Source organism: Prionailurus viverrinus, chromosome A2, assembly GCF_022837055.1.
Source record: "Prionailurus viverrinus isolate Anna chromosome A2, UM_Priviv_1.0, whole genome shotgun sequence".
Lineage (NCBI taxonomy): Eukaryota > Metazoa > Chordata > Mammalia > Carnivora > Felidae > Prionailurus > Prionailurus viverrinus.
Window position 1 is genome coordinate 1,673,402 of NC_062562.1, and position 16,070 is coordinate 1,689,471.

Genomic DNA, 16,070 nt, shown 5'->3' on the forward strand with positions numbered 1-16,070 from the left:
CACCATGGTGACCACACCACAGATGTCGCCGTCATCCCCTGGGACCTGGGAAGGCAGCTACTCCCCTTCCAGCATCCGCTCCTTGTGGGAGGGGCAGGGGCGAGAAGGCCTGTGGACTTCCAGAAGCTTCCTGAGGAGCTACTGCTGCTGACTATTTTGAAGTGTCATGGTTGTTTTTAAAAGGTCTTTCTCAGGGCGCCTGGGACTTTGGGCACAGCATCGGGCTCTGTGCTGACAGCTCAGAGCCTGCTTGGGATTGTCTCCCTCTCTCTGCTCCTCCCCCACTCGCACTCTCCCCAAAGCAATAAAGCCAACAGTTAAAAACTAAAAAATTAACCAAGAAAAGGTCTCCCTGGCTGTGCTGAGTGCCTCGGTTGCGACGCGCCCGCCGTGGCTCCCCAGGACGTTACCGGCCGGACTGCTGGCTGAGGGGCGGGGGGGGGGGGGGAGGGGGGGGCCGGGCCGCTGGTCTGGAGAGCTTCTGAAAATCTAGAAGTACTCTAAAATAAAGTGTTTATTAAAAAAACATGCAACTCCGTGAATAGGCCAATTAAGTGAAAATAAGGTATTTCCCCACACCTAAAAAAAGTCGTTTTAGAGAAACAACCTAAAATCTTTCCGGGGCGGCCGGGTGGGCCGGCTGAGGAGCCCAGGTGGGGCTGGCCCCCCCTTCCCACGGAGACGTCTCTGTAACAAAACGTTGAAAGAAACGGTCCTGGGGCGCCCCCTCCCCCACCGCTGGCAGCGTGTGACCCGGCGGCGGCCGCACCTGTCAGGCCCGCAGAAACGCGGTCGCAGCTCCGTGGTGGCCGGGAGAGGATCTCCAGGAGCACGGCTGTCCCAGCGTGGGCGGGGGGTGGGGGGGCACCCGGGCCAGATGGGGGGCACCGGCAGCTGCACGCACAGAGGCCGGGGAGGCCTGACCCGCACCAGCACCGGGGCGCGGGGCCGGATGGGGGACCAGAGTGCGGGGGTGGAGGGGGGCGGGGTCCCGCAGCCGCCCTGGACTCGCGCCGCCCGCCCCCCCCCCCCCCCCACCCCCGCAGGCCTGGCACCACCCAGCCCAGGGCGGGTCCCGTGGGGGCAGGGCTCGGGCCTCAGTTCCCCCGGCCCGGCCCGGCCGGCCTGCCTTCCGCTCCCCCAGGCGCGCTCCCCCGGGGAGGGCCCGGGGAGAGGCAGCGGCCAGTCCCGGAGCGGCCCCGGCCGTCACCGCCGGTAGCGGTAGCGCTTGAAGTGGAACCAGAGCTGGAAGATGCCGTTGGCGAACTGGCAGCGGAAGCCGTGGCGGTGGGAGTACTCCCACTCGCGGTTGACGATCTTGAAGGCGATGTCCTCGTAGGGCGGCCCCGCGTGGAAGCGCAGCGTGGCGAAGTCCTTGTTGTCGGCGCACGCCTCCAGGAAGTACTCGGGCGTGGAGCGCTTGTCGATGAGGTCGGGGTAGAAGATGTTGAACTTGTAGCCCTGCACGATCTTGGGCGGCGGGTTGTCGAAGTCGTAGTGCGTCTGGTTGTACTTGTTCCACTCGAAGCCCGTGTGCACGCGGTTGAAGAAGCGGGGCTTGCGCGGCCGGTACTTGTCGGCCCACAGGTAGGCCTTGCCGGTCAGCGGCATCTCCACGCTGAACTGCGCCTCGTCCTGGCCCATGCCCTCCTTGGCCCGCCGGAAGAAGATGTCCTCCGCGCTCTCGCTCGCGTCCCCTGCGGGCGGGGCGCGCGTCAGCCGCCCCGCCGGGGCCGCGACCTGGTCCCCGACGGCGGGTCCCCCTGGGCGGGGGCACCGACGGCGTGTGTCCCCACCCCCCACCCCCCACCCTGAGACCGGAGGCGGGCGCAGGGGGGGGGGGGGGGGGGGAACCTCTGTGTGCAGGCCCAGGGCCCCCCCAGGGGCGCGGGGACACGTCTCCCGCACGGCCCTCACCTGTGACCTGCAGCTGCTGCCGGGACAGCTGCAGGCGCTGCTGGTCCTCGTCGGGTTCCAGCACGTGCGCGTCCAGCGGCAGCTCGTGGGCCGTGAGCAGCCGGGGGCTGTACTTGCCCGCGTCGTAGTCGTCCAGGCTCTGTTGGATCAGGTCCTCCTCCATGAGCACAGCCTCCCCGTCCGCCTCGCCCTCCGCGGGGGCCGCCCCTTCCGCCTCCGGCTCCCCAGAGCCCCCACCCTCGGAGGAGGAGGGCCCGGGTGGGGTCGGGGCAGGGTCCTCAGGCTCCAGGCTGCGGAGGAGAACAGACGAGACGAGTGGAGACGGGAGGGATGGCGGCGGGCGGCGGGGAGGTCGCGGGGGGCGGGGCCTGAGGAGGTCCCCGGCGGCTGCGGGGTGGAGGGGGGACCTCGGGCGACCTACCTGTGGCCGGGCGACGGGGGCTCCTGCTTGAGGATGGGGAACAGAGGCTCGCTCTCCACACCCTGCTCCTGCTTTAGCTTGTACAGCTTCTGCCGCAGCACGTCCTGGTGCCGCTCGCGGAGCCTGCAACGCCGGCCGGCGGTCACCCTCACGCCCGGAGCCCCGTCCCCCCCCCCCCCCCCGCCCCCCGCCGATCTCATGACCCCCTTTCACTCAGAGAGAGGACCTGGAGCCTGGGGGGGGCCAGGGCTGGGGAGGGTGGGGGTGGGGAGGGGCGTCTGGGTCCGGGTTTGGGACTCAAGGCCACAGACCCTGCTGGGAGGACCGAGTCCCTGAACCGGGGATTCGGGGGACTCGTGCGCCTCACGAGCCACCGAGCCGGGCTGAACGGCACACGGGACGCGGGGGCAGGGGCGGCGAGGAGAATAAACTTAGAGACGCCGCCGCCGTTAGCAGCACACACGGCCGTGTTTACACAGTGCAGCCAAACACGCTGAGAATCTGTACACGGAGGGTGTACAGGGAACAGGGAGCCTGGGGCCCGCGTGATGCCAGCGGACCCCCCCACCCTCCTGCGCAGGCCCCACCCCCAGCGTGCGTGTCCAGAGGGCCGGAGGGGCGGGGCGGCTCCCAGGGGGCCCCGACTGACGCCGGCGTGATGTGACGCTGACCTGGCGCGCGCCATGTGGGCTCGAAGCTGCTGCAGCAGGCTCTCCCAGTAGCCCATGTCCAGGTTGGGGCCCCCGGCCCGGATCTTGCCCTCGATGCCCTGGAAGATGACGTGCAGCTGGCCGTACGTCTTCCCCTTGAAGACCGACTGCACGTCAGAGCTGACCGAGGCGTTGACCCCTTCTCGCCGCTCACCTGCGGGGGGGGGGGGGGGGGGGGGGGGGAGGGCGCTCAGCGGGGGGAAGGGGCGGCGGCAGGGCTCCCGCCCCTTCCCTTGGCCCACGACCCTTCCCTTGGCCCACACGGCTCCTCCCCTGACCCTGGCTGGACCCTGCTAACACGGAGCTGGCACCGGGCCGCCGACCCTAGTCGGGAAGGTTCTGAGTGGGGCTGGGGTTGCTGGGCGGACGTTTCTCAGCCTGGCATCCGGGTCTGCCAACTCCCAGCCACCACTGCGCCCCCACCCGCATTGGAAGAGCGAGGAGGGATGGATTGCCCGCCAGCCAGACTGTCAGGAGTTCGGATTTTGCCCTGTTAGTCTCAGCTGTGTCATCTTGGGTAAATAGTTCACCCTCTCTGGGCCTCAGTTTTCCCTAGTAAGGAGAGCAGCTCCTTTCCCAGGCACTGCGGGAAATCCTGACACCACCCCGGAAGGCAAGCCCGCCCCTTCTCGGTCCCATCCAGATTTAGCTGGGGACCCAGGGACATACCCCGGCTGCAGACTGAGAAGCCCCTGAGGGCGGGGCTGGGTGCCACCTGACCCTACCTGCAGCCTCCTTGTTGCTCCTCAAACACACTGAGCCCTGCCCCGGGGCCTTTGCACATACATTGCTTTCCAGCAGTAACATGCTCTTCCTCATCCAGCCCGCCTCCCAGACCCCACCAGTCGAGAACCCTGTGGACCGGGAAGCCTTCCCTGGACTACCAGGTTGCTCCCCTCGGCCTGGATGCCTGATTAGTGGCTTCCCCAGGGCAGGGGCCTTGCTGGGCTTCTGACTGCTGCCTCCTAGCACTGCGAGAACTCGGCGTGCAGCTTCTGGCACGTGCGGGGTGCAAGTGACACGTGCTCCGGCTAAGAACCGGCTTCTGACACCACGGCCACCACACACTGGCTCCAGCGGAGCAGACGGGCTCAAAAAGGACCCAAGTCCCTCTAGGCAACCACCGTGGGACCCCCGAGTCAGCATCTAGACACTCGTCCCCTCTGCCGACACCTGGATGGCCCCAGGCAGCCCTGTCTCAGACCACACAGACACGTCAGGGCACCGAAACTGCCTCCCGCCGGCAGGGCCGCACCCCGCGCACACCCCCACAAGCCCCGCTCTGCCACACCGCCGTGTAGAGATCGAGTCGCGGGTTCAGATGCCGCCCGAGCATCCCGCGGGGCCTGGCTGGGTCCAGGCGGGGGACGGAGGGCTCTGGGACAGCAGCTTGGGGAGAACCCACAGGGAATGGTAACGGGGCCCCCCGCCGCAACACCCACACTGCTGCGCGCCCACGTACAGGTAGACTTTCCCATTAAAGACGAAAGAAAAAGCCCAACTTAATTTACAAGCACAACACACAGCACTCTGCGCGTCTCCGGGAACGATCTTGGAGATCAGGCCGAAAAGAGAAACAGAAACACAAGCGCATCTCTGAGGACACCCGGAGCCAGCTGGGACCCCAGCCAGGACGGGGGAGGAGGGACAGTGGATGGAAGGGCCTCCGCTGTCACTGAGAGAAGGGAAGCGGCCACAGAAGGGGGCGAATCGGCAGCTGGCAAGAGACGACGGGGGACTCGGCGCAGGGGACCCCCGGCAGGGTGGCCCTCACTCCTCCACAGCCGGTGGGTCAGGGTCTTCTGTGTCTGGGGAGCGCCCCGCCCCCATCACCTGGCAGAGCACAGACGTGACCCATTTCCCGAACTACACGATGGCCGAGAATTTCCCGCCTTCCCCCACAATTTACTGGAGAATGTATCCCACACGACGAGGGGACAAAGCACAAGAAAGGGGGACGTGGGGTAGTAAAGAGGGGCTCCAACACGAGAGAGTGAGGAGGCAGTGCGGGGTGACAGACGACGCGCACAGGGAGGAGGGGGAGGGAGGCCCGGGGTCGCCGAGGGGACCCTCTGAGGGGTCTGGCTGCCTCGCCAGTTCCGCGGGAGGCCCGGGCCTGGATCTGTGCCCAGAGCCACACCTGTGGCAGTCAGGGCCCTTCCGCCCAGAGGTCTACACCCAGGGCCTCACTGCCCCCAAGGGAAATCGCTCCACACGTTTCCCAGAGCAAAGGATTTCCTTCTTTCTCCAGAAGTTACTGCAGGATGTGCTGGCTGAGAGGGCGCAGGGAAACAAAACAGCACTTAACAAACATGACGAAGGACATTCCTCCTTTTCCTAAGAGGAAGCCGTCCCCCCAACCTGGGCTGAGCCACAAGGGCATTTACATGGGCCTGGGGGAGGGGTGGGGGGCAGGCACTCGAGGCCCCTGGGGGAGGAAGAGGGAGGAGCACGGCAGGTCATCAGCTTCTAGAACAGGGGTCTCACCCAGGGTGATCCTGCCCCCAGGGGACACCAGGTGATGTCTGGGGACATCTGTGGCTGTCACGACTGGGGGGGCTCCTGACAATGGGGGGGGTCAGGGCCGCTGCTCAGTACGCCCAGGGCCCAGGACGACCCTCCCCCACCCCCCGAGGGTCACCTCCCTGAACACTGCGCGGAACCCCCTGGAGGGAAAGGAAAGCGAATTAGGAAAGAACACCAGATTCAAGAGACCGGGGCTCTAGGGGCTTCCCGCACAAGTGGACAAGCGGGGTGCCGCCCTCCCTCAAACACACCAAGCTTCTGGCAAAAACCTGAAACCGAACAGAACAGGCCCCTGCTGGCGCCACTCCCGGGAAGCCCAGCGTGGACGCTAAGCGATCTTTGAAGGAAGGGAGCCCCCGCCCTGGGCTGAGCCCCCCACCTGAGGGGGAGCCGCGGGGGCCAAGCTCCTGCCGCAGCCCGCCGCTGCCCCCTGGTGGCTCCCGGAGAGGCCTTGAAGATCCCCGATGGGGAAACCGAGGCAGGCGGAGAGCCCCGGGTTGAGACAGCTCCCAGCGCGCCGGCGCCCAGATACGGGTCCCCCAAGAGCACGGCGGGCGCTCTCCGGTCGCGCTGCGCGGGGCTACCTGGGCCCTTGCCCGAGGCCTCCAGCTTGCGGAGCTTGGCGATCTCGTCCTCCGTGATGGTGGTCATGTCCCGCCAGAAGTCCGCGTTCTTGCCCTGCTCCAGCTCCATGTACACCTGGAGGCGGAAGGTACGGAGGGGCGGTGAGGCGCGCGGGGGGGGGGGGGGGGTGGCGGGGGGGGGGGCCGGGGCCGGGCGGCACCTGGATGTCCTCCAGCAGGTCCTCCATGTCAGCGACGGTGAGGCCGTTGAGGAAGGTGTAGGGCTCGTGCATCTCCACGGCCAGGTCGTCGTCCTCGGCGCTGATGTACTTGGCCAGCAGGTCGATGGGCTTGGCCCTCCCGTCCCGGATGCGGATCTTGGAGCTGCCAGGGAGCAGGGAGGTGGCGTCAGAGCCCAGGAGACCCCCCTCCCTACCTCCTGAAGACCCTGCTTCGGGGGTGGGGTGGAGTGGGGGGGTGGCTCGTGTGGGCGCCAGGGAAGAGCCTGGCCTGCAGGGGGTGGGGGACAAGGAGGTCTTCCTGGAAGAGGGGGCGTTGGGCGGTCGGAAGACACAGGCCGGGGCCAGAGGGGCAGAGAGAACCACCTCCTTCCAGTGGACGATCTGCTCCACCAGGGGCGGGGGAGGGTCTGAAGCATCAGTGCCACACCCAGGGGGACGCGGGTCAGAAACGGACACTTGTTCTACCCCAGGGGAGCCCCGGAACCAGGTAGGTCCGAGCCCCAGGGGCTGGTGCAGCCGGTGGGCAGCAGGACAGAGGGGCTGGGAGCAGGCTCCTGGTGCACACGCGCCACCGAGGCTCAGACGCCTGCTGTGTGGCCTCAGGCGTTCCTCTGCCCCCAGGAACCTCGTGTTCCCCGTCTGTAAACGGGGCTGATGAGCACGTGGCCCCGCGGGCTGCAGCGTGCAGAGGGAGAGCCACGGTCGGTACCGCGAGGGGCCCGGCACCTCGCTCAGCTCGTGTGGCACCGTGACACGGAGCAAGGATCATTCGGAGGTCTCCTTGGCACACGACTCAACGCGGGAGACAGGGGGAGATGGGGGGGGGGGCATCAGTGACAGGCTGGAGGGAGGAGCAAACAGGAAGTGGTGCACGCAGCAAGGGGCACGCAGGGACTCCCCGGGGAGGCAGCGGGTGGAAATCCGGAGGGCGGGAGATTGCAAGCGGAGCAAAGGGCCCGTGCAAAGGCCCCGGGGCAGACGGGGCTCCGGGTGGGGGCGGGGGCGGGGCGCACCGCAGCTTGGCCTGCTGCAGGTGGAAGTGGTCCTCCTGCTCCTCCCACGTCTTGAAGTGCTCGGCCTCCTTCTCCCGCTGCAGCATCTCCAGCTCCTGCTCCCGCATGGCCTTCTCCCGCTCCCGCTCCAGCCGCAGCTGCTTCACCTGCAGGCGCACGGGGAGGGCGGGGTGCTGCAGGCGGGCCTGGCTGGGGGTCTTGTGGGGCCTGCCCCGCACCCTCTGGGGCCACGGGGGACCCTGGGGTCCGGAGTGGGACTATGGCCCGGGCCTGGTCCCGGCCCTGGACGCGGACCGGCCAGGGAAGCCCGAGGCCTCAGACGGACCCTAGGGCCGAGGAGCTTCTTTCTGCTGGAGACGCGGCAGCCAGGAGCAGCCGAGACCACTCTGCCCCCCCCCCCCCCCCCGCCCCAAAGGAGGCGTCTGAGCGCAAGGCCCAGAACTCTCGGGGCCCTCGGAGAGGTGGAGGGAGACGGCTTGTCGGAGACGCAGCCCGCACCCCTGGATCCAACCGTGTCTGAAGCCAGCCTGCCCGGGGGTTTCTGTGTCCACCCACCAGGTGGGTCCTTCACTTAGGCCAGGGCGGGCCGGCCTCAGGCCCTCGCGAGGGAAGGCCCGGCCCGTGCGGGCCGGCCAGGGGCAGCCCCACCTTCTGCAGCTCCAGGCGGTTGTCCTCCTGGATCCTCTTGTTCCGCTCCTTCAGCTCCTTCTCCTCCAGGTGGCCGATGCCCTTCTTTTCCAGGGCCTGGAAGGGCCAAGCACATGCCCGCTGAGCAGAGACGCCTCCGTCCCACCTTCCCGGGCACCGCCCCGGGGCCCCCTGTGCCGCCCTGTCCAGGATCCAGACACGGATCCGGCAGGCCGAGCGGTGGCTTTGCAGGTGAGGGGGTCCGGCCCCGAGGAGCGACGCGCCTGCGGCCACAGCGCCCTGACTTCCTCCGAAGACGCAGCCCCCTTGGCGTTCCCAGAACCAGCGCGACAGGACCGCTTAGAGCGGCCTCCGGCACGGGCAGCACCTGCAGTAACGTGCAGCGGGGAGGTGGCCGCCCGCCCCGGGGGCTCCCGAGCGTCACTCACGGGAGCACCCCACCCGGGACCTGCCAGGCTGCCACACGCAGAAGCCCAGCTGGGCCAGCTCGGGGCGCTCACGCCCTCGGCAGGTCCGACGCCCGATGCGAGCGGGCAGGGGTGGACAGCGCCGGAAAGCCCGCGTCGCTAGGAGGGGCACTGCGGTCCCCGTGCTCACAGACCCCTGGGACACCGCGCCCCACAACAAACATTCGTTCCCCGTGTCCTCACCTCCTGGAGGGCGCTCGGGGCGCAGGGTCTGCAGACCCCTCGAGGACTCCGACATCACAGCTGCTGCCCTAGCCGGGTGCCAAGCCCGCACTTCCGGATGAGCGCTCCCCCACCGACCCGGCTCCGAGGGCTGTTCGAGGACGCCCCCGCCCCCCCCCCCCCCCCGCCCACACACACACCTGCGCTGTCTGGTTTGGGGCCACCCCTTGATGCCCGTGCCACCCCCTGGCCTCCCCAGCCTCAGCCTGGGCTGCCGCCTCAGGCGTTAACAGTGACCGGACTTCTCGCCCCTACGGCCACGCAGAACGGCAGCCCAGGGCAAGGACGCGAAGCTGGACGGCCCGGTTCCAATCATGCTCCGTCACTCACCACGGGAGACCTCGGGCGGCCACAGCAGGGACAGTCGGCTCACGGAGAGCGCTGTGAGCAAGGCCGGGCACAGAGCGCGTGCTGATGCTCGGCACCGCGCCTGCCCACTCCGCCAGCCCGTGGCCCCGGGACGGGGGGACAAGCGTGTGGTGCCGCCCAAACTGTGGGCCTGTCCGGAGAGGCCTCAGAGGCTGAGCGGGGGCCGACCCCCCACGTGCTTGTCACAGGAGGGGCCGATGGCCTCCCGTGGGGCCAACTCCCCAGGGCCGCTGCGGCTCCAAGAAACACTAGGGAAAATGTCTGAGCACACGCGCGTGCAAATCACACCAAGCTCGCTCATTTGACGCTCACTGAGTGCCGACCGTGAGCCAGGCTCTGGGGACAGAGCTTGCCCTGTGGAGCTCACGGCCTGGCAGGAATCACACGTTATGGATCAGATCCCGTGTTTAGATGTCAGCTTTGCAACGAGACCTCTCTGGGCCCGCTAATTTTATTTTTGGATGAGCGAGCGCAAATGGGGGAGAGGGGTTGGGGAGGGGGAGGGAGGGAGGGAGAGAGAGAATCTCAAGCGAGCTCCACGCTCAGGGCAGAGGCCTACTTGGGGCTCGATCTCATGACTGTGAAATCATGACCTGGGTCGAAATCAGGAGTCGGGCGGTCAACCAGCTGAGCTACGCAGGTGCCTCATGGCTTGACTTATCCTACTTTTAATGTTTATTTTACGTTTGAGGGGGAGAGAGAGAGAGAGGAAGAGAGAGGAAGGGAATGCACGCTCACGAGTTGGGAGAGGCAGAGGGAGAGGAAGACACAGGACAGCAGAGAGTCCGACGTGGGGCTTGAACTCACGAACTCACAAGCGTGAGATCGTGACCTGGGCCGAAGTTAGACGCTCAACCGCCTGAGCCCCCCACGCGCCCCGGACTGGCTGATTTCAAACTACAGCCAGGGCATCCCGACACCTGCCTGCCTTCTCTCCTCTGCGCGCTCTGCTAATCTGCTTCTCGACAGGCTCTCCCCCACGAGACGGCTGGCTCCGCGGGGATCTCTCTCCTGCTCGCTGACGCCTGCCAGGGCCCACACGGCCTCCAGCACCAGCGGGCGCACGGCACACGTTTGCTAGTAAAGCGCTAGGAGGGCGAGGCCGCGGCGAGAGGAAGAGCACCCGTGGGGCCGAGGGGGCCGGGCAGGCCCTCAGAGGCGGGAACGGGTGAGCTGAGATCCTCAGGAAGGAGAAAGAACCAGCCAGAGAAAGAGGTGGGGAGGGTCCCGGGTCGGGGAATGGCGAGCACAGGCGCCCCGAGGTGGGCTGTGTGTTCAAGACAAAGGCAAGAGACGGTGCCTGGAGCGCACGCGGTGAGTGGCGGACCCCTGGCATCTGACCGTGGCCGCCTGCTCTCGCCCCCCCAGGCCCTCCCTGCCCCCTCTCACCCCCCACGACGAATGGGTGCTGGGTTAGCGTGAAGCTGTGTCCAAAAAGATCCGTCCACTCACCAGCCCGGGAACCCGTGGAGATCTTTAAAACAGGGTCTCTGCGGGTGTAATTAGTTAAGACGAGGTCACATGGGACCTAAACAGTCTCCAAGCTGATGACTGGTGTCCTCGGAAGAAGGCAGAAAGCGGGCCACAGAGGCACAGGGCGCAGAGGCGCAGTCTCCAGGGCTGGGAGGGAGGGAACGCCCGTGCTCTCAGTCACAAGCGCGAGGCGGGACTGGCGGGTAAGGGACCGTGTGTAACTTTTCTTCGAGAACGAGGTGTTGGCGACGGGGACCACGGAGCATCTGTAACCGGAATCCCGCCTTGGGCGAGCGACGCAAAGGCCCCAGAGGCCGGGGCTCGAGAGTGCGCGTGCGGACGGAAGACACCCCTGAGGGCAGCGACCCACCCGGGCCGCCGCCCCGGACTCACCTTGTTCCAGATGAAGGTGCCCAGGAGGTTGTTGTCGCCGAAAGGGTTGTCGGTGTTGGTGTAGCCCATGTACTCCTCCCCCCAGCCCATCTTCTCCCGCTTCTTCCTCTCCTTGGCCTCCTTCTTGGCCAGCCGCCGGGCCCGCTTCTCCTCGGGGGTCTCGAAGGCCTTCATCAACTCCTCCTGCTGCTTCCGCTCCTCCCGCAGCCGCAGCCGCTCCTGCAGGCTGTGCTGGTGGCTCAGGGCCGCCGCCGCCTCCCGAGGGCTCTGGGAGCGGTCCGGGGAGGCCGAGCCGGACGCCGAGGAGCCCGGGGACCAAGAGCGCGTCCGCCGCCGGCGGGCCCACCGGCCCCGCTGCTGCTCCTGGCGCTCGTCATCGGAGTCAGACTGGGAGGACCGGCCCCGTGAGCGCCAGCGTGGGGGCAGCGGACTCTGGCTCTGCCGCCTTCGCCGCCGCCGCCACCGGTGTTCGTCCGAACCCGACCTGGGGAGGGAACCCGCAAAGGTGCGCTCGCTGCCAGTCTTCTGTTCGGCAGATGTTCACTGAGCACCTGCTCTGCCAGGCGCCGTTCCAGGTTCTGGGGACACAGCGGTGACCGGCAGTGCCACCCGCGGTCCCCGCCTTTGGGAGGCTCACGTCAACAGATAAACACGCAGCGTGACCCTAGGCAGTGCTACGAGTCACAAAGAAGAGTGACTGAGCGTTAGTGGATGGAGATCTGAGGAGGCAACTGGACGATGTGGGGGAGGGGGCCACAGGGAGAAAGTGATCTGGGCAGCAGTCACAGCAAGAGCAAAGGCCCCGGGGCAGGAATGTACTCGGCGTGTTCAAGAAGCAGTGTGGAGGCCCATGTGGCTGGAGAAGAGCGTGAACGGGGGGGAGTGAGGAAGGAAGTGAGGGCAGCGAGGCAGGCTGGGGCCAGACGGCACGGAAGCTCTAAGTGGAGGAACCAGAGGACCTGATCTGTCCAAGGCGACAAGAGAGAGCTTACAGGAGAAGGTGGGGTTTACACTGGTCCCGCAAGCTGGGCAAGAGGGAACTGGAGTAAGCGTCTCGGGACTGAAGAGCCAGGGAAGAACACCGGGCAGGGGATGGAATGTGCGAGCCCTAGAGATAGATTCTTTAATGCTCAGGGCCCTTTGAACGTGCACAGCAACAACCGAATCTGTTTATTTTGTTAAATGCTCCACCTATGAAGCTCGGTGAAAAAGCCTACGCCCTGGAAACCAATTTCTCGGGAGTCCCTACACGCAGACCACGCATTCGGTCAAATTTTCATAAACCACATCGACTCGAATTACAGACCCAGGATGGCTGGTTCTTGTAACTCAAACACCAGAAAACAGCAAACGAAAAACATGCAGGCATGACAAGGCTTCCTGCTGTACGTGAACCAGTGGGGAAAACACCAACACCAGGGACCCCAACCAGGGTCAGCAAGCCTTCTCTGTAAAGAGCCAGACGGTCTGGGACACCACTGTGCTGTCCCTACTGCAGAAGCGGCCCCGCACAGACAGGAACAAAGGGACATGGCTGGGTCCCAATACACTTTCACTTGTGCACGCCAAAACCTGAATATATTAGGAGACCTCATACAATTTCCACGTCATGAGATGCTACTTTTGACTTCTTCCTCACCATTTCAATACGTAAAAACTGGGGCGCCTGGGTGGCTCAGTCAGTTAAGCGTCCGACTCCAGCCAGGTCACGATCTCGCGGTCCGGGAGTTCACGATCTCGCGAGATCTCGAGTGATCTCGCGTGAGTTCGAGCCCCACATCGGGCTCTGTGCTGACAGCTCGGAGCCTGGAGCCTGCTTCCGATTCTGTGTCTCCCTCTCTTCCTGCCCCTCCCCTGCTCGCCCTTTGTCTGTCTGTCTGTCTCTCTCTCTCTCTCTGTCAACAATAAACATTAAAGAAAAATAATAATAATAAAAACGTAAAAACTATTCTTGGTTCACAGGCTATGGAGTCTTGGAGTCACAGGCTTGTAACTTTTTGGAATTCCTGGGTTGCAATGATCTTAGGAGACTCAAAAAAGGAAAAACCACCTTCTCAAATGTAGAGGGAAATCAACCATGTCTGATTACAGCCACTCTGGCCATGGGGTGAATGGGCCCAAGGGACGGGAGACTGGGCATGCTGGGAAAGCCCCCATGGAGATCTTGAGGAAACTTGGGCCACAGTGGGGCAGGGACTGGCCTGAACGTCACGGGTCACATCCCGGGACCCAGGTCTGGAAGTTGGTCCCTGGCACCGTTCTCGTCCCTCTATGCCGGAGGAGACTCCAGCCAAATCTGGACAGGTGTCCCATTTCCAAAAGAAAGGGGCTGCTGGCCGCGTGGAAGCTGAGACCCAGGTCCTAGGAGTCAACCCAGTCCTGCCACCTGTCATCAACAGTTCTTTCGTCTGACACCCACTTCCGAGAGCAAATGTTGCCCCCCGACTCATGAAATCCCTCTCAGACCTACCCATTTCCCCACAGAGCCTCCCACTGCCTCCTCTCTGACAGCCACCGCCGTCTGTTGCCTAGACAACTGCACCATCCTCCTCCTCCTCCCCCTCCCCGTTGTCATTCCAGCCAGCCTCCTCAGTCCCTTTTCCACGCGAAAACCGGAGGAAGTTCCACAAAGTCAGACCCCATCGCTCTGCTCAAACCCCCCCCCCCATGGCTCCCTACCTGCCTCCGAGTAACGGCCAACCCCGTCACCACGGCACACAAAACTGCACGATCCGGTCTCCTCTTACCGCTCCGACCTCGTCTCCTACTCCCCTTCCCGTCCCGCCTCGCTCGCTGAGCTCCTTCCGTTCCCTCCAACCACCAGGTGCCCTGCCTGGAACGCCGCTCGCCTTCCTTTCGCTGCCTGGTGAACTGCGACTCGTACTCGGACGTCCCCTTCTCCGGGGAGCCCTCTCTGACTAATCCGTGGGTCTCTGGCTCCCCGAGGGCGGGAGCCGGATCCCCAGCGCTGTTCACGCAGAGACGCCCACCTGCGCTCCCGGCTCTGCCGCCTCCGCCTGCGCCGTACTTCGTCGTCCCGGCGCCGGCGGTCTCGCCGCTCATGGCTCCCGCTCCGACTTCGGCTCCGACTCCCGCTCCGTTGCCTGCGGCCCCTGCGACCAGCCGACCGCGAGCGCGAGCGTGTGTCCCGACCCATCAGCTGAGACGGTGGCGGCGGAGCTGACACAAATATCCGGGGCCTGCGCCGGGGGCCTTCTTCCCCTGCGGCGCGCGCCTGGCTGCCCCGTCCGCGCCTGAGCCGGGAGATGGAAACCTATCTCGCCGCCCCATCCCGCGGGGACTCCGACTCCCCGTAACTTCCCCACTGCCCTCAAACGTGGCCCGCGTGACGGACTTCTGCCGGACTTTCGTCTCCGGGGTCGGGGGCTCGCCCTTTAGGCAGTGCTAGGGGTAGCCCCACGTGGGTCCTCGCGCCTTGGTGGGGGCGGGGCTAGGAGCCGTGGGCGGAGCCGGAGCGAACCAGGAACAGCGAGCGGGGCGGAGCCTGGGGAGGCGGGACCAAGAACAATGGGCTCCGAGGGAAAGTGGAGCCGACGTGGGCGGGGCCCCCAGGGAGGGAACAAGAGGAGGCGTGGTCTGGGGGCGGGGCCAGGGGAGGCGAGCCACGCTAGCAAGGTCTCAAGCCGGTGCGGGCGTGAAGCTGCGAGGTCGTCGGTTGAGTCCAGACTGCTCCGGAAGGCGACGAATTGAAACCGGGTCGGAGAATGAAGAGCCTTGAGGCTGGGCCGACCCTTGAGAGCGACCATCATATTCCATCGCTAAAAATGAATACGTATGTGTTTCAAGGGTTAAGTTAAAAAAAAAAAAAACTTGGATAACTCCACGAATTAACCGTCAATCCATTTTACGGACAGTGAAACTGGGGCTCAGAGATGGAAAGTCACTTCAATAAACAGTGCCCCCACAGCCCCAACGAGGCAACAGGGAGCTGGGATCTGAACTAGGTTGGGGCAGCTTTGTTCTGTGGGTGCCGGGGTGTCACAGGAGGGCTCTGAGCAGGGACAGATGGGCTGGGGGCTGGGGGGCACGCTGGTGGAGTCCCTGCTGGACTCGTGAGGAGGATGGACCACAGCAGGCAGGTCCTGAAGACCCTCAAGTCCTGTTCCAAGCTCCCCCAGCCCACCCCAGAGGATGGTACCTGATATTCTAGTCGGAAGCTCTTCAAATGTTTGTCTTGGAGTACTTCATGACATCGTCCTAAATGCTAGCTTTGCATGCTCTGCTTGGAGCCAAGGCGCAGAGTGGGGCTGCTGGTAGGGAGGACTTTCAGAAGACCACCTCTTGATAACAAACCTGCTTTTCATGGGATGTGGGCTGGGGGGGGGGGGTCTGGCCTTGTAACTTTCTTTTCTTAATTTTTTTTTTAACATTTATTTATTATTGAGAGACAGAGCATGAGGAGGGGAGGGGCAGAGAGAGAAGGAGACACAGAATCCAAAGCAGGTTCCAGGCTCTGAGCTGTCAGCACAGAGCCCGACGCGGGGGATCGAACTCACAAACCAAGAGATCATGACCTGGGCTGAAGTCGGACGCTTAACCGACTGAGCCACCCAGGCGCCCCTGGCCTTGTAATTTCAAAATGCACATGTATCTTTGACAGTATCTGAATACTAATCTTTGAACATGACGTGATGGTGAGCACGTTCCAGATCGTCTCATCTGCACGTCTAGTTTATAAACGAGCTGTGCCGTTCTGCATCCTGATTTTAAAACTGGATTTCCGGGGCGCCTGGGTGGCGCAGTCGGTTAAGCGGCCGACTTCAGCCAGGTCACGATCTTGCGGTCCGTGAGTTCGAGCCCCGCGTCAGGCTCTGGGCTGATGGCTCAGAGCCTGGAGCCTGTTTCCGATTCTGTGTCTCCCTCTCTCTCTGCCCCTCCCCCATTCATGCTCTAGCTCTCTCTGTCCCAAAAATAAATAAACGTTGAAAAAAAAAAAATTTAAAACTGGATTTCCAAGGTCCTGCTTACAAATGGGACCTTTCAAAGCAGTGCTTCTTGGATTGGAAATCCTGGACAAATACTTTTGCTATAAAAGGGGTCCATGCATTACTCAACTTGAGCAAGTTTGGCAGAACGAATACAAAC

The 16,070-nt window shown here is 64.5% G+C and overlaps 1 protein-coding gene across 1 annotated transcript; it reads right to left on the reverse strand.

Annotated features, from left to right (window-relative positions):
• Positions 1-496: 496 nt before the first annotated feature.
• CACTIN (cactin, spliceosome C complex subunit) lies at positions 497-14,157 on the reverse strand. Its single transcript, XM_047849870.1, has 10 exons — positions 13,955-14,157; positions 10,965-11,448; positions 8,041-8,136; positions 7,393-7,538; positions 6,359-6,521; positions 6,159-6,273; positions 3,010-3,202; positions 2,339-2,461; positions 1,918-2,207; positions 497-1,697 (listed from the first exon to the last, which is right to left on the reverse strand). The coding sequence occupies exons 1-10, from the start codon at positions 14,119-14,121 to the stop codon at positions 1,207-1,209; spliced, it is 2,268 nt and encodes a 755-aa protein (XP_047705826.1). The 5' UTR covers positions 14,122-14,157; the 3' UTR covers positions 497-1,206.
• Between the last annotated feature and the right edge of the window lie 1,913 nt (positions 14,158-16,070).